This window comes from Haematobia irritans, chromosome 4 (assembly GCF_050003625.1).
Source record: "Haematobia irritans isolate KBUSLIRL chromosome 4, ASM5000362v1, whole genome shotgun sequence".
NCBI lineage: Eukaryota > Metazoa > Arthropoda > Insecta > Diptera > Muscidae > Haematobia > Haematobia irritans.
Genome location: NC_134400.1, coordinates 65,911,390 through 65,934,699, shown reverse-complemented (window position 1 = coordinate 65,934,699; position 23,310 = coordinate 65,911,390). Strand labels below are relative to the sequence as shown.

At 36.6% G+C, this 23,310-nt stretch overlaps 1 protein-coding gene and 1 long non-coding RNA gene across 2 annotated transcripts in view; one reads left to right on the top strand and one right to left on the bottom strand.

Moving 5' to 3' along the window:
• Positions 1–17,593, bottom strand: part of Vps13D (vacuolar protein sorting 13D) — a gene marked incomplete in the record, with an annotated part of 741,787 nt that extends 724,194 nt beyond the window's left edge. Inside the window, 5 exon segments of the mRNA XM_075308271.1 lie at positions 10,430–10,566; positions 10,619–11,541; positions 11,597–12,712; positions 16,568–17,358; positions 17,407–17,593. Coding sequence (XP_075164386.1) covers positions 10,430–10,566; positions 10,619–11,541; positions 11,597–12,712; positions 16,568–17,358; positions 17,407–17,503 — 3,064 coding nt within the window.
• Positions 17,594–18,457: 864 nt separating this feature from the next.
• LOC142232888 (uncharacterized) overlaps positions 18,458–23,310 on the top strand; it is a 158,524-nt gene continuing 153,671 nt past the window's right edge. Inside the window, exon 1 of the long non-coding RNA XR_012721239.1 lies at positions 18,458–18,722. This is a non-coding gene — a long non-coding RNA (uncharacterized LOC142232888). The remainder of the gene's footprint in view (positions 18,723–23,310) is intronic.

Below are 23,310 nucleotides of genomic sequence, written 5' to 3'. Positions count from 1 at the left end.
AGCGAAATGAGTCGCGGTTAATGAGAAATCCCGAGCTGAAGATTCAGTATGACAGGGTACTACAAGAGTACGCTGATTTGGGACATATGACCATGATTGATGAGAATAAGGTAAATTCTTCTAATACTGTGTATTATTTACCCCATCACGCTGTTTTCAAGCCTGACAGCGCCACCACTAAATTACGTGTGGTGTTTAATGCTTCCAGTGTCACTTCTAATGGCGTTAGTCTTAATAACGTATTGTATACTGGACCCGTTCTACAAGCAAATCTAATTGTTTTGATTCTCCGATGGAGATTATTTAGATTTGTCTTCAATGCCGACATCGAGAAGATGTATAGGCAAATTCTGATTCATCCCGATCAGGCGTCATATCAGCGAATTGTTTTCCGTCTAGCCCCTGATGATATAATCAAAGATTTCGAATTGAACACGGTCACATTTGGTGTGAACTGTGCCCCATATCTTGCTATTCGGACCCTACTTAGACTTGCTGATGACGTCGAGGGTGAGTTCCCGACTGCTGCGGAGATAATACGTTCGCAGATGTATGTCGATGACATTTTGGCAGGAGCTCACAGTTTAGATGATGCCATGAAGAGCCGTGATGAACTTATGGAAGTTCTAGGTTCTGCTGGGTTTAATCTAAGAAAATGGACTTCTAATGTGCAGGGTCTTTTGTTAGATTTACCCCCCGAATATTAATTGGATAATGACTTTTTGAATATTTCCAATGAAAGTACCGCCAAGACTCTGGGTTTACGTTGGAACGCTGGAAAAGATGTTTTCTTTTTCAAGTTGGTTTCAGCCCCTACTAGATCTTCCGTCACCAAACGAGCTGTTTTGTCTGAGATAGCTAAATTGTTCGATCCAGCAGGTTGGCTGGCCCCTAAGATAATAGTTGCTAAGATTATAATGCAACAAATTTGGAAGGATAAAACAGATTGGGACGAATGTTTGACACCCATGACTCTGAATAGATGGTTTGCGTTTTTGGACGATTATAGTGAAATCGAACGGATAGAGATCCCCCGATGGGTTGGTTTCAGCCCAGACCATGAAGTTCAGCTTCATGCATTTTGTGATGCTTCTGAGAAAGCATATGCGGCTTCACTATACGTCCGAATTAAAAACGCCCCTGGTGATTATGTCACGCATCTGCTCGCAGCACGAACTAAGGTAGCGCCAATCAAGGTTGAATCCTTGCCCCGTTTAGAGCTCTGCGGTGCAACTCTATTGGCTGATATGGTTGAGACTATTCGCTCCGAGCTGAGTCTCCCAGAAATTGAGACATTCTATTGGACTGATTCGACGATAGTTTTGTCGTGGCTTCAGAAGCCCCCGTGCCACTGGCCTACGTTTGTTGCGAATCGAGTAGCTAACATCTCTACGAAAATCGGTACTAGTAATTGGCATCATGTTCTATCACACGATAACCCCGCTGATATAGCCTCGAGAGGTTCTTCAGCGCGCGATCTTCTAACAAATAACCTTTGGTGGAAAGGTCCCGCTTGGTTATGTCGCCCTCGCTCCGAATGGCCAAAATCTACGTTTAGAATCATGACGAATCTTGAAACTAAACCGATTCAAGTCAATTTGAACCAATTATCCCCTCCTGAGGATATTTTGGCCCGTTTCTCTGATTTATCCAGAGCCCTAAGAGTTTTGTCATATGTATTCAGATTCTTTCATCGAATACACCCGAAGTTTAAATCGACACAGACGCATTCATCCTTCAACTTGGAACAGGGTGAGATCAACTTTGTGAAAGGTCGTCTTGTTGTCCTCTGCCAGCGTCGACATTTCCCTGAATATGTGGCGCTGGAGAACAATACGCAGTTATCTCGAAAGAGCCCTCTGTTGAATTTCAATCCGTTTATAGATTCTGTTGGATTTATGCGGATGAATGGTAGACTTGCGCGTTCCCCTACTCTCACCTATGACGAGAGATTCCCCAAAATTCTACCCTCTGATGCCCGGTTTACCAGATTGTACCTGGAGTACATTCACAAGAATACGGTGCATGGTTAAAATGCATTAATGTTGAGATTAATGAGATTGGAATTTTGGGTTCCCAGACTGAAGAATCTCGTCAGAACAATCATCCATAATTGCCGTACATGTGTATTGTTTCGGAAGAAAACTGTAGACCAACTTATGGCCGCTCTTCCCCCTGAGAGAACTACACTGTCTCGCCCGTTTACATGCACTGGAGTCGACTTTGCAGGCCCCTTTGATATAAAGACCTACATTGGTAGAGGTTGCCGTATCACTAAGGGATATGTGCTTGTGTTTGTCTGCTTTGCGACTAAGGCAATTCATTTGGAAGCGACAAATGACATGTCGACTGATTGTTTTATTGCTGCATTCACCCGATTTTTCTCCCGAAGAGGCTGCCCTTCTAAGATGTTTTCGGATAATGGGACATCTTTTGTAGGAGCTTCTAATGTTCTTGGTAGAGACCAAGCCCGATTTCTCGCTGAAGTGAAGCAAAATCTTATTTCGCTTAACGCCTTCCAATTATTAGAATGGAAATTTATTCCCCCTGGTGCGCCACATATGGGTGGTCTTTGGGAGGCAGGAGTTAAGAGTTTCAAGACTCATCTTAAGAAAGTGTCTCACTCTCAGAAGTTTACTTTTGAGGAGTTCAGCACAATGCTAGCTAGAATCGAGGCATACCTTAATTCTAGGCCCCTAAGTCCTATGAGCGATAATCCAGACGATTTGGCCCCTTTGACCCCAGGACACTTCCTTATAGGTTCTACCCTTCTCTCGCCACCGGAGCCCGACACGGCAATTGAGTCGTTAAGTTATGTGAATAGATGGCAGAAACTTAAGGTACTTTCTCACTCTTTCGCCAAAAGGTGGAAAGAGGAATATCTCATTGAACTCCATAAGCGAAATAAGTGGAAATTTCCTCAAAGAGATTTTGCAGTTGGTGACCTGGTAGTAATCAGGAAAGATAATTTGCCTCCACCAGAGTGGAAAGTAGGTAGAAAGATCTACTTAGGCCCCGACAACAAAGTGCGAGTTGTTGACATCAGGTTTCGAAATTGTACTATTACAAGGCCCGTTGTCAAACTCGTACTACTACCTGTTGATGAACGAAATTAATAACATCTTGTTTTCTTTTTGTGTGTGCTGTCCCATTTTTTTATTTTCGTGTTTCCAGACATGTCTGGCCCATCACGTCGTCTCACAAATGAACGCCCTGAGGCAGATAAAGACGTCACCCAACGCACGAAGAAGGGTAGTGAGATGCGGTGTAAGATATGTTTGCAGCCTCACGTACTTCGTCTCTGTCCTCGTTTTCGTGCGATGGATTCGGCAAAACGTCGGAGAACAGTGATGAAGCTCGGCTTTTGCTTCAACTGCTTGGCGGAGTCCCATAAACGCTTGAATTGCAAGAGCCGTGAAAGATGTATGGAATGCTGTGGTGAGCACCATACGATGCTCCACCCGAGGTTTGTTGGGAAGCGTGAAAATCCCCCCAGTGCCGTCGCTAGCCGACCCCAGAATTCTAGGAAGGCCACGGAAAAAGCTAAACCTAGGAAGAAAACTCCACGACGAGACACCCACCAAAGGCGCTCGCTAGATGCTCGTAGCAACACCAATGCAGCCAATAGTATGTCGACAAATCCGGAATCGCATCAACCTCGAGCCGCCGGCGGACGATGCACCTGTGGTCACAATCCGGTCAACACTTCCACTGTTAGCCCCAACACCGGCAGTGGACCTGCTACGATTGTGATTCACGTCCGTTCTGGGTCCCATTGAATTTATTTATTTATGTTTTTTGTATTTGTATGTCCATTGAATTGTAAATTGAATTCTCGTTTTTTTATTGTCCCCTAGCTCCTGCTTGCCCCTATGTTGCATTCCTGCAAGGGGGGCGGGATGTTCAGGTTGACACCCTGTTAGATTTAAGTTTCATGAATTGTAAAATACACCCCTGAATTATAACGATATCTGAAAAAATGACAAATGACTTATCGAAACTTTCTCTTACTTACTCTCTCGCTCAAATACCCGAAGGTACGAATACCCCCGCCAATAAATTAAATTTTAATTTATTTTTTTTAAAACCCGAAATTTAATTGTGTTTTTATTTATTCCCCCCCTCATTGATAAATTATTTTATTTAATTCCCCGCCTTTTCAGTACTATATAAAAATAATATGCATTTAATACTAGCGACGTCATCTATGTGTCAGACCGGGGACTTATCAGCCAACCTGTTAACATTAAATTTAAGTGTGAAGTGAATTAAATCGATTTTGATCCAAATCGGTTTAGCCCTATACGCATGTTTTACAATTTAGACAAATATGACCAATATTCTCACATTTTACACAATTATCACTGAGATACGAGGCCAGTTCGGAAACTTCCTAAAGCGCTGTATAAACAGAAAAAAGTTAAGTGTTTTGAAAACTTTCATCTCTGTTATGAATACATGTTAAATTTTGTTTCGTTCTGGCAACTCCTTCATATAGAAACAGGTGTGCAAAAAAGTCGCATCCGCAATTTTTTACAATGTAAAAATTAGAAATGCGTGCTGTCATTAAATATTTACATAAAAAAGGTTTATCGGGACAAGAAATTCATAATGATATGGTGAATGTGTTAGGTGAAAGTGTTCCTTCATATGCAACAGTAAAAAATTGGGTTGCTGAATTTAAACGTGGTCGTACAAGCATTGAAGATGAACCAAGTAGTGGACGTCCAAAAACAGCAACAACAACAGAAATTGTAGCCAAAGTGCATGATATGGTATTAAATGATCGACGAGTAAAAGTGCGTGAAATTGCTAATCTCATGGGCATCTCAAATGATCAAACTTTTGTACAGAAATAAATTTTAAAAAATTTTGTATAGATACATAATTATGCAACCATTTTGTAAAAATTGTATAGAGAAATAAAATTTTGCGATAAATTTCTACAGAAATAAAAGTTTGACAAAATTTTCTATACAAATAAAATTTTGGCTAAATTTTCTATAGAGAAACAATTTTGGCTAAATTTTCTATGGAAATGGAATTTTGACAAAATTTCCTAAAGAAATGAAATTTTGACAAAATTTCCCATAGAAATAAAATTTGGACAAAATTTTATAGAAATATAATTTGGACAAAAACGTCTATAGAAATAAAATTTGGGCAAAATTTTCTAAAGAAATTAAATTTTGATAAATTTTTCTATAGAAATAAAATTTTTACAAATTTTTCTACAGAAATAAAAATGTTGAATAGAAATAAAAATTTGGCAAAATTTTCTATCAAAATAAAATTTTGGAAAAACTTTAACTTTTAAATTATATTAATTTAATTAGGAAAAATGGTCCGCTGGTACGAGTTTTGGTCCAATGTTGAAAAAATGTTGGTCCAAAATAAAAATTCATTGTGGCAACGCTGCACTTAAGTGTGATTGCACCCAACAACAATTACCAGCAGTTGGCATTAGCTCAAGAGAATTGAGAGAGTACCAAATAAGAGAATACCAAACTGCTGACTCAGCAGTGCTGCCGCTAGTAACAAATTGAGTGAAGTAGATTTTGGAAAAAAGTGGAGTAGATTGAATAAAATTGAAGTAGCATACATTTTTGAAAACAAACAATAGAATTCATTTTATTATACCCTCCACCATAGGATGGGGGGTATATTAACTTTGTCATTCCGTTTGTAACACATCGAAACATTGCTCAAAGACCCCATAAAGTATATATATTCTAGGTCGTGGTGAAATTCTGAGTCGATCTGAGCATGTCCGTCTGTCCGTCCGTCTGTTGAAAAACGCTAACTTCCGAACGAAAGAAGCTATCGACTTGAAACTTGGCACAAGTAGTTGTTATTGATGTAGGTCGGATGGTATTGCAAATGGGCCATATCTGTCCACTTTTACGTATAGCCCACATATAAACGGATCCCCAAATTTGGCTTGCGGGGACGATCCAGCTGAAATTTGGTACATGGTCTAAGTATATGGTATCTAACAACTATGCAAAAATTGGTCCACATCGGTTAATAATTCAATGATTAAAACCGCTATGTTCATCGTAATTAAAGGAATAGGAAAAACAATTAGGTAATATGGGGGAAAATTTAAAAATTTGAAGCAGAACAAAAAGTGAAGCAGATTTTTGAAAGAAGGAGTGACGAAGTAAATTTTGTGTAAATGAAGCAAAATACTTCGATTGAAGTAGTAGCGGCAGCATTGCTGCTGAGATATGAATAACCCATTTGTGTGATTGCTTTACTACGCACAGAAAAAAATATCACCAAAATATTTCCAATTAATAAATTAATTGATACAATTAACTTTTTAATCAAGGTAGAAACATTAAATTAATTAAGTAAATGATTGAAAATTTTAAAATGTTTAATTAAAAATTAATTGATACAATTAACTTTTTAATCAAGGTAGAAACATTAAGTTAATTAAGTAAATGATTGAAAATTTTAAAATTATTAATTAAAAAATTAATTGATACAAAACTCTGGCTTCTAGGACCACATTAGTCCATATCGGGCGAAAGATATATATGGGAGCTATATCTAAATCTGAGCCGATTTCAATCAAATTTTGCACACTTGACTATACTACTAATTGTACTCCTAGTGCAAAATTTCAACCAAATTCGGCCAAAAATCTGGCTTCTGGGGCCATATAAAGGGTGATACGGTCAAAATTTGGTCAAAGGAAAACGCGTGTAAATCGGTGAAATCGTTTATTTAAAAAATCAAATTCAATTTCTTTTTCAAGTTCAATTAGTATAAAGTTCAGGAAAAATATTCAGTTAGGCTTTCGCTTTTCCAAATCCGAATTGCCGGGCCTCACGCTTGACACCTGCCATCAGATTTTGTACAGCCACCTTGTCCACCTTCTTCGCCGCAGAAAGCCACTTTGCCTTGAACTGCTGCTCGTCCTTAGCAGTTTTTTGGTCTTCTTTAGGTTCCGCTTGACAATAGCCCAGTATTTCTCAATTGGGCGGAGCTCTGGCGTGTTGGGAGGGTTCTTGTCCTTGGGAACCACCTGCACGTTGTTGGCGGCGTACCACTCCATGGCCTTTTTACCGTAATGGCAAGATGCCAAATCCGGCCAAAACAGTACGGAACAACCGTGTTTCTTCAGGAAAGGCAGCAGATGTTTATTCAAACACTCTTTCACCTAAATTTCTTGGTTGACAGTCCCGGAATCTATGAAAATGCTGCTTTTCAAGCCACAGGCACAGATGGCTTGCCAAACCAGATATTTCTTTGCGAACTTTGACAGTTGTATGTGCTTGAAAATATCTGCTACCTTTCCCCTTCCTTTTGCCGTATAAAACTCCTGTCCCGGTAGCTGCTTGTAGTCGGCTTTGACGTAGGTTTCGTCGTCCATTACCACGCAGTCAAACTTCGTCAGCATCGTCGTGTACAGCCTCCGGGATCGCGCTTTGGTCGTGGTATTTTGTTTATCATCGCGATTTGGTGTCACTACCTTCTTGTATGTCGATAGTCCGGTTCGTTTTTTGGCTCGATGCACGGTTGTAGACGATACACCCAGCTTATTTGCGGCATCTCGGAGAGAGAGGTTAGGGTTTCGCTTGAAACTACCGGCAACTCTCTTTGTCGTCTCAGCGGCTTCCGGTTTTCGATTTCCCCCCAATCCAGACTTCCTGGCTGGCGACAAACGTTCCCCAAACAGCTTTGCGTGCGTGTAGCTCGGATTTTCGCGATGCGCGAGTAAAATTTTGATACGCTGCTCTTCTTGCTTGGACGGCATTTTGACAACTGAAGAGTGAATTCCAAAATCAAAATAGGAGCAACATTCTACACACACACACCTTCAAAATGAGGGGTGTTCAGGGTTTTAAATGCAAAATTGAAAGAAATACGTCAAGTTCATATTGACCAAATTTTGACCATATCACCCTTTAAGTCCATATCGGGCGAAAGATATATATATATGGGAGCTATATCTAAATCTGAACCGATTTCAATCAAATTTTTCACACTCTACTATACGACTAAGTATTATGTTTGTACAAAATTTCAAGCAAATCGGTATAAAACTCTGGCTGCTGGGTCCATATTAGTGCATATCGGGCGAAAGATATATATGGGAGCTATATCTAAATCTGAACCGTTTTCTTCCAAAATCAATAGGGTTCTATTCTGACCCAAATTAGGAACATGTGCCAAATTTCAAGGCGATTGGACTTAAATTGCGACCTAGACTTTGATCACAAAAATGTGTTCACAGACAGACGGACGGACGGACAGACGGACATGTTTATATCGACTCAGGGACCCACCCTGAGCATTATTGCCAAAGACACCATGTGTCTATCTCGTCTCCTTCTGGGTGTTACAAACATATGCACTAACTTATAATACCCTGTTCCACAGTGTGGCGCAGGGTATAAAAAGTGATGAACATTTTTTTATTTTATAATTAACAAGTAAGGAAAGTCTAAAGTCGGGCCGGGCCGACTATATTATACCCTGCACCACTTTGTAGATCTACATTTTCGATACCATATCACATCCGTCAAATGTGTGCTATATATAAAGGTTTGTCCCAAATACATACATTTAAATATCACTCGATTTGGACAGAATTTGATAGACTTTTACAAAATCTATATACTCAAAATTTAAGTTGGCTACACAATTTTAGTAAAAAAAATATGGGAAACATTTAAATCTGAAGCAATTTTAAGGAAACGTCGCAAAAGTTTATTTATGATTTATCGCTCGATATATATGTATTAGAAGTATAGGGAAATTAGAGTCATTTTTACAACTTTTCGACTAAGTAATGGCGATTTTACAAGGAAAATGTTGGTATTTTGACCATTTTTGCCGAAATCAGAAAAACATATATATGGGAGCTATATCTAAACCTGAACCGATTTCAATCAAATTTGGCACACATGACTACATTACTAATTGTACTCCTAGTGCAAAATTTCAACCAAATTGGGCCAAAACTCTGGCTTCTGGGGCCATATAAGTCCATATCGGGCGAAAGATATATATGGGAGCTATATCTAAATCTGAACAGATTCCAATCAAATTTTTCGCACTTGACTTTACTACTAATTGTAGTATAGTCAACAGACGGACAGGCGGACAGACGGACATGGTTATATCGGCTCAGCGACCCACCCTGAGCATTATTACCAAAGACACCATGTGTCTATCTCGTCTCCTTCTGGGTGTTACAAACATATGCACTAACTTATAATACCCTGTTCCACAGTGTGGCGCAGGGTATAAAAATGTATTTCAAACAATCATTTGTTATTCCAAATAAAAACTCTAAGCCAGTTCAGAAAGTAATTGAAAATATTGACCTTTTTTAATTAAAAAATTAATTGAGTTTTGCAATCAACATCAATTAAATTTTTAATTGAATCAATTAAAAAAATTAATTGAAATTTGCTAAGGAAATCAATTATTTTTTTAATCAAGAATTTTGTGATTAATACTATTATTTTCGTGATTGAAGACATTTCAATTAAAAAATTAATTGGATAAATTAATTTCGTGATTGAATCAGAAATTTTTTTGTGTGCGGTATTTTTGAGAGACCAACACATACTAACAAACACCGACAGTCGTCGGTTGCATTGGATATTGATGGTTGAAATTGTTTTACTAATTGGTGTTTTAAGATTGCAAATATTGGTGTTTACTAAATACACTGGTCGGTTGCGGTAAATCGCAGTCGTTCTCTGGTCCCCATCCACTAAAAATATCTCTTTTATTTTTGAGTCTACATTTTTACGATTAATAGGGACTATATTATTATGGGTTTCTTTTTATATCTAATTAATGTTATTAATCCTTATTTCGTTTTATGATATACTAAATATTTTGTTTGATCATCTTGAATCACATACTGTATTTATGAGGTTGCAATCTTTTGTATACGTAACTATAAATAAACAAACTTGAAACTATTATGAACTCTGAGTTTGGAACAACACTATGAAGTGTGTCGCGGAATTTCCTTTGGTTATAAGTCGACTGACGATTTGCACAAATTTGTCTTTGAAATTACAGCCCGTCTTCACAAGTGATACATTATTCTCCAAATATAGTAAAATAAGTACAACGATGAGCCCATGTAACATTTTCAAATACACTTAAATTAAAACCCGAACCCTCACTCTTTCATTTTGATATACTTTGCCTATAATATATCTTTCGGAGATAATATATGTCTGGCTCAGCATTACAATCTTGAATTCCGTCATTGAAGCCAAATTCCGTCTCCGAAGTCCACTCATGACTCATCATTGCTTTCGTCCTGATATCGCCTCATATATTATAGCAATTTATTAAAATAAAGGCAAATTGGAATATTGGTAACAGTCCCGCGATAGGTCCGTCGCTAGCGATGTACACCAATATCCTGTGAGGATGTATGTCTTACCTGCTTCTAGCTTATGAAGAGCTCTATTGATAATGTGAGGGCTGGCGCATCGATGACGCCCATTAGGATCTGGTGTACTGGGGGAAGTGGGAGAACAGGGTTCGCTTTGTTTTAAACTTCCTGATATACTATCCATTCTGTAAAAAAAGATGTTTTAAACAATGTTGAAACGTCTTTTCAAGTACATACTCTACATGGCGATGGCTCGCAATAAGAAGTTCGAAGTCTGGTCCAAAAGATTGAACTGCATCTACCAGAAGAAACCCATGCACCGACAGGTTGATGCTAACATCACCAGTTTTCTTTGTTATTCCAGCTTTTGCGCCTATTACCTGCATTTCTGCAATACTTTTCTCCCTTGATTGAATATCGATAATAATTTTCCCAATGACAACTTTAAATATTGTTGTATTTGAATCGTTGCCGTAGTTATCTTGCAAGTTTTTTTCCACCTTTTCATGTTTTTTGGAAAAGAACAAATCAAATGTTATAGGATTCAATATTCGAAAACAATCAGATATTTTTTGTTCGTTAATATGAGCTACAATTCTGTTAAGATTTCCAAACAATGTGAAAGCAGGATACTCTGGATCCGATGTATCTATTATTCTTCTTTCAAAATGAAGATTTATATTAAATTTATCTAATAGGTGATAATTGGAGGAAGTCTTAGCGCAAGCAAACACACATTCTCTATTTTTACAAACTAAAATTTGCAAATCAGTAAGATTGATAATATATTTATCATATATTTCTTTGCATAGCCGAGTCTCCAGACCAGTGTCATTATTTATTACAAACTTTGAATGCAATGTTTCTTGCCCTGGCGCAGAGGTTACAACGATACTCGTTTCTGGAGAATCAGTTCTACTTGTTTGGGATCCAGGAGGGGTGGAGCATGGTGTCATAAAGAGATCGTCGTCGCTGTCTTTGTCATTTACATCATTATCATTCGAATTCAATTCTTCAGATGATCGTTCATTTTTAAACAACTGAAAGCGACCAAAATCTATTAAAACCACTGATGAATTTCTTTCTTGAAAGTTTTCAACACAAATAATTCTTGGAGCTGAGATATCAATTTCGAATGACCATTTGTTTTGATTATCCTGCTAAAATATATACATAAGAAATTATTGTACAGGCATATATAGCACGCTTTTTTACCTTTTGACCTACAAGCACGTTTTTCCAATTTTTGAAGAACTTCAAGCGAGACACTTCCCTGCGTTTTCGCTCAGCTAGAACACACTTGATGCCCTTTGGTTCAGCATTGTCAATGACAAAAAATGATATTAGCCACTTCAGAGCGCTTTCATTATACACGACATCTAAGCTTTTAGATTTCATTATTAGCCGATAATTGGATTCGTGATCAGGTGGGTTTCTTTCGTATTGTAATTGAAACCATGGATCTTCATTTATGTTAGAAGATTCTCTTTTTGAAAAAAGGTTCAAAAATTCACCGTACCTTGTTTTTAGGGTAGTATGTTCTTGTTTTTGTGGTTTTATTAGAAAGGGAAACTCGGTGGATTTTGTTAATTTGTCATTCAAACGAATTGAACCCAACGATATACCAACACGGTACGATGTGAGCTTAGGCTTTAGTTCAACAAAACAAAACAATTTTTTTAATTCCATATTTAACTTAATTGCATCATTGTCGTCAACTCGAGACTTTAATCCAATATTCACGTCGGATAAGGCAAAAGTAAAGTGTCCAAACACTGAATCACGCTTGGAGAAAGTCTCATTTTCAATTGTTTCTTTCAAGGCGCTTAATATGTCGTCTTCAATATTTTTATATGCTTCATCCATTTCTAATTTGGTATCTACAGTTGTTGTGTCAGACATTTTACTCCAACCGAGCCAATTAGGAAACCAATGATACAGTATATTCCTACCTTGTAAAACATTATGGTTTCCGGCATTCATATTCATGGATCGAACATTTGCATAGCATAGGTCGCGCAGAAATACCAATTCCTCAAGACGACGTTCCTTCTCGAATTCGAGTTTAAATTGTTTGTCTTCTTTCAAAATATTTTCCGACGGATTATTGAGCAACCGCTTGTAAAGGGATATATATCTGACATTTTCCTTTGCTATCTTCCAGTTCTCTTCACAATTTTTGTTATTAAGTCCATGGCATTTAGCTGCATATTGCCACCACACTTTTGGACTGTTAAAAACAGATGTTGTAGGACGTGATATCTTCAAAGATCGTATTTGATTTATATGTTGTAAGCCAGAAACACACGCCATAACTTCCAAGTATTGCATCTAAAAATATAGAATATTTTATTATTAATATAAATATAAATTGTGGATATGGACCTCTCATCAGTTTAGATAATTCTTGATAGAATGGATTTTTACAATTTTTTAGTGAATTTTTGTAAATGTCAAATGTCAGCTTTCTTACATGTATGTATCAAACAATGAGGAAGAGTACACACGAGAGAGCATATCCTAATGCTTACTAATATTGGGATATAATTTGATTTAAATCATAAACTATAAATTAGATAGATTATTCAAAAAAATTATTTTATTTATTTATTTATTTATTTATTTATTTATTTACGACAATACAATAAGCCTGAAAGGTCAATAGCGCATTGCCTCTATAACTAATTAATTATATAAAATCTAAAATAAATTTACTATTTAATTAAAGAACAATATGACTGCATTTTTAAAAAAGTGTAGGATATATAAATGCAAATCAAATAAGCAAAAATATTGCTATAACTAATTAATTATATAAAATCTAAAATAAATCAACCATTTAATTAAATAACAATATGAATGAATTTTTAGAAAAAGTGAAGAATATATAAGTGCAAACGAAATAAGCAAAAATAAAGCAAATAATAAAAATAAAACTAAGAAATAAAAAATAAAAATAAAAATATGGCTAAAGGTTCAAATAATATCCACCAATACTTATTCCACAAAATAAGGATAACTACCATTGGCAATGACAGACATCTTTATTAATTAATTTATTCTTCTATAAATCATTCATTTAGAAAACTCTGTACAAAGAATTGCTTAAATTGGTAAACAGTAAAGTTGAAGCACCTGAGTGTTATCGGGAGAGAATTCCAAATTCTAGCAACGGACACTATGAACGATCTCTCGAATGTAGAACAGGAAATCTGAGGTATGTTAATCTGTGGGTTCCTAACAGAGTGGGAGAAAATAAATTTCGAAAGTAAATCCGCGGGTAACGATCTCTGAATAGCCTTATAGAAAAAAGTCAATTTACGCAATGAAACATATTGTTCAAAATTACATCCAAGGAATTCCTTAACATAGTCACTGACATGATCAAACCTACGAAGTCCGTATACAAAACGCACTATTCTATTGACGATGAGCCTGATCCTGTGTCTATTATAGTGTTGAGTGCATGGTACCAATTCAAGGCAGTAGTTCACCTGAGTCATTAGGAACGCAAAACCCATCAAACGTCTCACCGGAAGAGGCAAATTCAGTCCACAACTGTACAATTTCCTATGTCCCAGTGTGACCCTGGAGGAAACATAATCAATATGGTGACTAAAATTCAAACAATCATCAATCATCACCCCTAGACACTTAGTATCAGTACCACACATATGAATCCTCGGGTATGAAAATAAACGATGACCGGTACGGAACATAACCGCCTTAGTCTTATCCGGATTGGCGACAAAGCCATTATCCGTCAACCACCCCGAAAGAAACCGCAAATTATCATTAATCCCTGACTCAAGAACAAGTGGAATTCCCCTAAAACCAGTAAAGATTAGCTGAACGTCATCTGCATATAAGTAGGGTCTGACCACGTTGAAATCTAGGCAATCCACACAGTCATCAACAAACATTATGAAGAACAGTGGTCCCAACACCGAGCCCTGGGGCACACCACAAGACAGATCTGCCACATATGAATCACGGTCACCTATACGCACAAACTGAGACCTCTTCACTAAGTATGACAAACCCATCTTACATGCAGATGACGTAAAACCATATTTGGTATGCAGCTTCCTTACTAGCATTGAATGATTCATACGGTCAAAAGCCTTTGACAAATCTACGGACACCATGACACAATCATCACCAGCATTCAGCCTCTCCCTGACATACTCCGTCATAGTTAACAGCATTGCAGCTGTATTGTATCCTCTCCTGTACGCATATTGATGTTCACCGAGAACTCCACTCGAAAAAACACGTTCAACTATTTGAGTCTTGAGTATATATTCCATTACCTTGGAGAGAGATGGGAGGATACCTATTGGGCGGAGGTTGTCACATACAAATGACTTGCCCCTTTTCGGCACCGGAACAACCTGCGATAGTTTCCAATCATTAGGATAGGTAGAAGTCATTATAATGGAGTTACAAAGGTGCAGAATGTGACCAGAGATGTAGGGAAAAACTATCTTTATAAATTTCAATGGAAATCCATCTGTTCCAATCGCATCAGATTTCACGCTAGCCAAAGCCATATATAAATCAGACATTTCAATACAGTCAAATGAAAAAGTGCCACCCGAGTCATCCATATAAGTCATATCCAAGTCAATACCAATACGTCCATCTCCACCATTCACAACAAACGCCCTGTTAATCTCATCAACATTCACTTCATCTAAGCAACCATTCTTGTCCTCCGCACATCTACTATTAAAAATTTTCCACACCTCTTTCTGATTTGCCCTATTAAAAAGATCTAAATGATGACGCATCCTACACTTCCTAATAAGAGACTTTATCTTATTTCTCTTCCTACAGAAATATGCCCTATTCTCCATACAATGTTCGTAGCGAAATACAATAAGCATTGTCACGCTCACGTCTAGCAATTACTACCTCTCTTTTCTTCATCCACGGGTCACCTTTTGCGCTACCTCGACTAACAGTAGGAACATGTTCAAAAAGAACTTTCAATAAGGAGTTCAAAATGTGAAGCTTCTCATTAACATCATTGGTGAAGTAAAAATACCTAAAGTCAAAATCATCTATGCAAGACTTTAAACCCTCAATACTGATAGCATCATAATTCTTGTACTCAATGCATGTAAATGTTCGTGAAAAAGAATACGCAAATGATGCAAAAATCAAGGCATGGTGAGATAGAGATGGAACAGAAGTCAAGCCAGTGAATAACAATCTGTTAACATCACTTATAACTATTATCTGCTCATAAGTCATTAGAAAGTCCCCCAACTGATCCCTAATAACATCAAAATTCCCATGCGGCAAGTAAACCACCCCAACAAGAATTCGACTATCACCACAAGTGATCTCAACGAATATCGATTCACACACACCATACATGTCACCCAGATAAACTGTCTTGAATTTCAAAGAATTCGATATATAAATCCCAACACCTCCCCCTCGTCGAGACGGTCTGTCATTTCTGCAAAAAGTATAGTCAGGTATCAAAACCGACCTATTCGAAATATGAGGCTTGAGCCAAGTCTCGGTGAAACCAAGTACACTCACATGAGAATTAAGGACTAAGTCCTTAAGTTCATCAAATTAAACAGATGTGTTAGAAGGGTTAATGCTCTGACAGTTAATATGCGCTATATTGAGATCTCTCCCTCTACCAGCAAATACTTCATTGAAATCTAAATCAATGCCTATTGTAGGTCCCAAATTCGAACTAAGGGACATGATAGTAAGAAAATATTGTTTGAACCTTTAGCCATTTAAAAAATAATAAGAAAAAGCAATTAAAAGCCATACATTGCGACCAACGTGAAGCTTTAAAAGTTCAAGCACAGTGGTCAAATATTCCGTAGGAACATATTCGTTAGAGAAGCTTTGAAACACTCAGAAATGTCACTAGCATTACTTGAAAAAACGTTTGATGTTTGGTCGAAACTGTATTTGAACCCACGACCCTGTGTGTGCAAGGCGGGCATGCTAACCATTGCACCACGGTGGCTCCTGTCTGATAGCTTAATCCTATGGGAAAAATTTTATGTTGAAACGAAACTTTCAAAATATAGAAGAAGCCAAATCATGGCACAAAAATAACAATAACTCATACATTGTGAATCTACAACGATTTTAAACGTTTTCAAATTAAGCAGGCGTATTTTCTAACAAAATTAGAATATAACTTACGTCATTTAATGTTATTTGGACAGGATCTAAGGAAACCTCACAAGCAATACGTGGGCGATGTTTGTTCCGGAGGGGTTGTTTACATCGTTCCCGCTTAAATTTTATTGACGCATTTATGGAATTTGTTAGATAATTATGGTTCTCCAAGTTGCAGATGGTATCCATTTTATCGAGAAGATTTTTCGAAGACAATTCCTTGCAAGAATTTGTGGTGCTTAGTCGGTCCCAATAGAAATGAAAAGCTTTTAATTCAAGCAGCTTGAAAGAGACTTTTGGCAAATCGGAATTCTTTGCTCCTGGAGTCCATTTTGAATCACAACTTTGTGCAGATATTGAACCTATCCGTATGCCCGCCGCATGGTGGACTTGGTTTGTATTTACTGTGTCTTCGTATCGAAGATGAATGTCATTGATTTTAAGCTCCAAATTTTCTAGAATATTAGTTGCTAAGCTGGCTCCATAATTTATCCAATTGGAATAAGACATGGAGTAGTAACTTTCAGAATGGCACCCATTCTCCACTCTCCAGGCAGCTTCTTTCGCATCAAGTATACCAATTTTGTAAGTATATTCAGCCTCCTTCTCTTTTTCGGCATCCCAGTCATTCAAATCTTTTGGTGCAAATACCCCATACACACGATCAATAGCAATACTCCACGGTGACGTTCGAAATTGCCGCACAGGAATTTGCAGCTTTATTTTGCCTATGCTTCCAGAAACAACCTCAACTGGTATCCCGAAAGACCTAAGGGCATCACGTCGAATGGGTACATTTTCCAACTCCACTTCGCCTAAAAGTTTTACATTAGCCATAACAAAAACATGTTTAGTGCCCTTACCAGATACTAAAGCGATAGACAGTTGAGCCGGGTTAAAATCCTCCAAATATTTGCCCAAATAGGTATTAAGTACCCAAGTTATCACTTCAGTTAACATATTTTTTCTAAATTTGTGAAATAATAATCATATCTTGTTTACTGAGTAGAAAACTGCGAACTACGAAAATTGCTTGTTACGAATGTCAGCACACAAGAAAATCAACAAGGCTCTTTAGAATACGTAACATGTTGAAACCAACAAATACATCCGACGTCATAGTCCGAAGAAGTTATGTATTGGGGTTGTTGCCAGATTTGTTGTGATAAACAGAGTCCACCTCAATAAAAGCAAACGTTTGAAAAATGCTAAATTTCAACAATTTTTCAAATATTTTTTCAAAGGATTAGATTAATATTCAAGTTGAGAAATTGTTGAGAAAATCGCGTTCTCAACAAAAAAACAGACATTATCCTTAACAGTAAAATTCGATACAATAGCAATAATTTCTCAAGTGTTATCCTCAAATTGAAATGCATCGCTACTCAACAATTTCTCAAATAATTTTCGATGTGAGTCAAATTAAAAATTAACATTGTTGCAAATACTTTTCAACCAAAATTTGTATAAATCATATCGCCACTTCTAATTGAAAGTCAAAGCCAAAATTCTATGATTTTTGTATAATTTATTCATTTTCGTCAAAATCAAATATATAATAATACACTACACTACACAACACACTACAATACTAATTGAAAAATAAATATCTTATTAAACATATCAACAAATAAGAACAAAACAACAAAACTTTAAATATCTTAAACATTATTTGTAAACACTTTTTCATAGATAATTCTATTTCCTTCCTCTTTGTGTCATAAAACTGCATTGAAATTAATATGCGGGCAATTTGAAATTAGGAACGTGATGGGCCGTGTGTTAGCATAGATTTCCAGCAGAAGGAAATCACATAATATCCATTTTAAGCTGATAATAGGATGTAAATTAAATTGACGATGTGATGCACGTTTTCATCCAGTAGTTAATAATATGGAATAATATCAAGTTTTTACCCTGCCAGCATTTCAAAGTTCCATTTCATCTTCATCGCTACCACAGACTCGTAAATGTCACTACAACCATCCTACTGTGATGGGGGGCAGCATATCATAAAGTAAAAAATGTACTTCATACATGTATTTTGCCATCACTACTTTTACAAAAGCCATTTTATTTTTTGTGAAACGCCAAGCGCAACCAGCTTGTTATATTTTATTTAAATAAAAACGAAAATAAAGTTCTGAAAACATAGATTTTACGCTTAAAATTGTGAAAGGTATATTGGTGAACAATTTTTGATTTTCCAAATGGAATAAAGTGATTGTTTTTCAATCCATCGAATAAAAACACTGGCTGATAGACGCTGCAACATGTAACTCGCTACTTATAACTCTACCTCATCATTAATGCAAAAAATTATGTTAAATGTGATGTGATAGTGGTATAAATGTTATATTTTTAAGAATTTGTAATTAATTAATCAAATTATTAAATATCTAAACAAACGTGTTTTACTCGACCACAATGATTCTTTTACCACTATCTTAAAATGTGCTTTTTCTGATTGTTTGGAGGGTCTCTTATTGGCGTCGTTCTAAATTGATCTATAAAGGCACCTAATAATTGCACTCATGCGAAACATTTTTGTAGTAACTTGGCGTGGTACAACTTCTCAATAGTGACGGCGCTTTTCCGACGAGTTTTTGATGTCGTATATGATTGTTTTCGACGTAGTGGGGATTCTCAAAAGAGTCCCCAAATTCAAAAAATGTTGGCAGGGTTAACAATTTTAATTGGTTGCACTTTGAAATCTTTCTGGAAACTTTTTCTGATAACCCTGCCAGCATTTCAATGTTCCATTTCATCCTCATCGCTACCACAGACTCGTAAGTGACACTGCAACAATCGCCAACTGTGATAGTATTTTGCCATCACTATTCGCATGAAAGTATTTTGCCATCACTATTGTTACAAGAGCCATTTTATATTTTGTGAAACACCAAGCGCAACTGGCTTATTATAATTTATTTCAATGAAAACGAAAATAAAGTGCTGAAAACATAGTTACAAGGCATATTAAAGAGGTAAAGTCATGCAACCAGGTGACTAATATCGACATTCATCTTGTCAAAGGCTTTGTTTACGTTTAGTAGGTTTGTTTACATTCTTTGTGTACATAAATATTACAATACAACAACACTACACATGCACAAAATGTCAACTTAAGTGACCTGCCATTTTAGTTTGACTTTCTAAATATCATGGGGTGTACACACGTTTGCTCGTGACTTTACCTTTAATTAATATGCCTTGACATAGTTATTACGCTTAAAATTGTGAAAAGTAAATTGGTGAACAATTTTTGACTTTCCAAATGGAATAAAGTGATAGTTTTTCAAATATTTTTCCGGACACGCTGCCTCTATTGGGAATAAAAGTACTGGCTGATAGACGCTACAACATTTAACTTACAACTTGTAACTCAACATCAATCTCTTATTAATGCATAAAAATGTGTTAAATGTGATGTGATAGTCATATAAATGTTATATTTATGAGAATTTATAAATATTTCATAAAATTAATAAACATCTAAACAATCGTGTTTTACTTGACCACAATGATTCTGTTACAACTATCTTAAAATGCTTTTGTCTGATTGTTTGAAGGGGCTCTTATTGGCGTCCTTCTAAATGTATCCAGAAGGGCTCCTAATAATTGCACTCATGCGATACTTTTTTGTAGTAACTTGGCATGGTACATCTTCTCGATAGTGACGGCGCTTTTCCGAGGAGTTTTGGATATCGTATACGACTGTTTTCGACGTAGTGGGGATTCTCAGAAGCGCCCCCAAATTCAAAAAATTTTGGCAGGGAAGCCATTGATTTTTCATCGGCCAGCTTCATAATGTTTGCAAGAATGTAGCATCCAAAGATTTTAGTTTTCTGCAAAAATATTTAAATTTAGTGACTTCTCTAAAATGTTGATTTAATTTTTCATATTGACTTACCAATTATTATAAACTATTTGAAACAGTTCCAGTTAATTGTCCAACATTTTTTCATCGGTCAGCTTTTTAATGTTTACAAGAGTGTAGAATCCATAATTTTAGTTTTCGGCAAAGAGATGTACATTTAGTGACTTCCTTAAAATTTTATTTCATTTTTTATTTTCACTTACCTATTATTATAAAATATTTGCAGCAAATTCAGTTATTTGTCTAAAATTTTCCATTTTTTTTATTTCTTCCACCTGACCACGAACTTCGTTGCACAAAGAAGTATTAAAAACCACACGGTTTTTGCGTTGCATTTTTAGGGTAGTATTTTGTCAAAGTTTTCTCATATTATCTTCAACACCTTTTCAATGATTTCGTCAACATTTTGGCAAATTGAATGTAATTCGCAACCAATTTGAAGATGTATTGAAGATGAGCTCCCACACGGATGAAAAAGACTGTTTTTCATATGTTTGGCTATAAACATTATATGTTTGGAACACAAATTTTTAAACACAATATTTTTGAGTGCAAGCACATAATGTTCATAAACTAGCATAACATGTTTGGGACATATATGTTAATATGTTAGAACATATTATGTTTGGGACATAAAATGTTTGTAAATATAATATGCGTGGATGCAAACATATATTAATTTAGAAATAGCCTATAAACATATATGTGTTTAGTAGCTTGGAGCGCTATTTAACAGGGAGCGATATTGAATTAAGTTGGCGGTTGTTGCTTGTTATTGCAAAATTAACTTGCGTGAAGATACCGACGTAGGTAACTTTTTAAATCACAACAAACACCGAAATAACAGGGTGACACAGAGTTGCAAAAACCATATAAAATGCAAATAGTACGGAATTTATCAACTGTGGTGGCCACAAAAATTATGGAAAAACAAAATATGACCACAAATTTAGTGAATATAATGAATAAAGATATGTTTAACAAAATTATTAATGTTTAGCTGTGAAGGTATTACTACCACAAATTTTTTAAACTGTGATTTAAAACAGTATGAGCACCCTTTCCTCGTAAAACAAGAGGACAACCTCAAGCACCAACTTCGATCCTGGGGCCAAAATAATAGCTTCGTTCAAAATTCACTTGCGTGAAGATACCGACGTAGGTAACTTTTTAAATTACAACAAACACCGAAATAACAGGGTGACACAGAGTTGCAAAAACCATATAAAATGCAAATAGTACGGAATTTATCAACTGTGGTGGCCACAAAAATTATGGAAAAACAAAATATGGAAAAACAAAATATTACAACTGCGCATCATCGCCGCTGCCGCCCGTGGTTGTCTTTACAACTGCGTCATCGTCGCCGGTCGTGGTTGTCGTTACGACCGCTCCGTCGCTGCCGCCCGTGGTTGTTGTTACAACTGCGCAACATTACTGTCGCTGTGGCCTGTCATCAGTTTAGCATCGGATCGACGCCGTAGCCGTTTATCTACGTCCGCATCTGCGTCCATCGTCTCTGGCCGTACGAATCTGTGTTTATGTAGATGTGTGTGAATATAGTGTTAGTGTGTAAATATAACCATAGCGATAGGCGGTAGGCGAACACTTATTTACGTGTATTTCTTATGGGAAGCCCAAAATCCGCGACGGAATACCGTGACGGCTAGCGGCGTGTCGCTAAATTAAAACTTATTCTAACTCCTTGGCGAAAACTGGTATAGTGTTGCCATCGCTTATCAATTTTTTTAACTCACCACTAGGAATTGCTGTTGCCTGGACACGTGTAGATTATTTTTTCTTGAAATAACTCAACAAATAACAAGCCATTGCATGTTTTTATTCAACTTCATTGTTTAATATTGTCAAAGCATGCTGTATTGACAACAAAAACGCTAGGAAACGTGAAAAAGGGAATTATTCGCCGTCAAGCTTATTGTATTTGCCGTTGCGGCACAAATGTTTCGCCTACCGCCTATCGCTATGGTTATATTTACACACTTAATGTTGTGTATGAGACCAATAAAATTATAACGTTGAATGAAAACATAAATAAAGCCTGGTCAGTGTTTTCTCTTTCTGTGGAAATATAAATATTTTGTAACGACCCTGGACACCCTGAGTTTGCCCCAGCTTCAAGTGAAAACACGTCGTTACAGCAGTGGCGATTTAACAAGGAAAATGTTGGTATTTTGACCATTTTTGTCGAAATCAGAAAAACATATATATGGGAGCTATATCTAAATCTGAACCGATGTCAACCAAATTTGGCACGTACAGCTAAAATGTTACTTCTACTCCCTGTGCAAAATTTCAACTAAATCGGAGTTAAAAATTGGCCTCTGTGGTTATTAAGTGTAAATCGGGCGAAAGCTATATATGGGAGCTATATCTAAATCTGAACCGATTTGGCTGATATTTTGCAAGATCGGTTGATATATACGCCAATTATGACTACATCGGTGAAAAATATATGTGGCAACTATATCTAAATCTGAACCGATTTTTTCCAAAATCAATCGGGATGGTCTTTGAGCCGAAACAGGACCCTATACCAAATTTTAGAACAATCGGACTAAAACTGCGAGCTGTACTTTGCACACAAAAATACACCAACAGACAGACAGACGGACATCGCTAAATCGACTCAGAATTTACTTCTAAGCCGATTCGTATACTAAAAGGTTGGTCTATGATGACTCCTTCTTGGCGTTACATACAAATGCACAAACTTATTATACCCTGTACCGCAGTAGTGGTGAAGGGTATACAAATTGGCCTCTGTGGTTATATGAGTGTAAATCGGGCGAAAGCTATATATGGGAGATATATCCAAATCTGAACCGATTTCAACCAAATTTGGCACGCATAGTAACAATGCTAATTC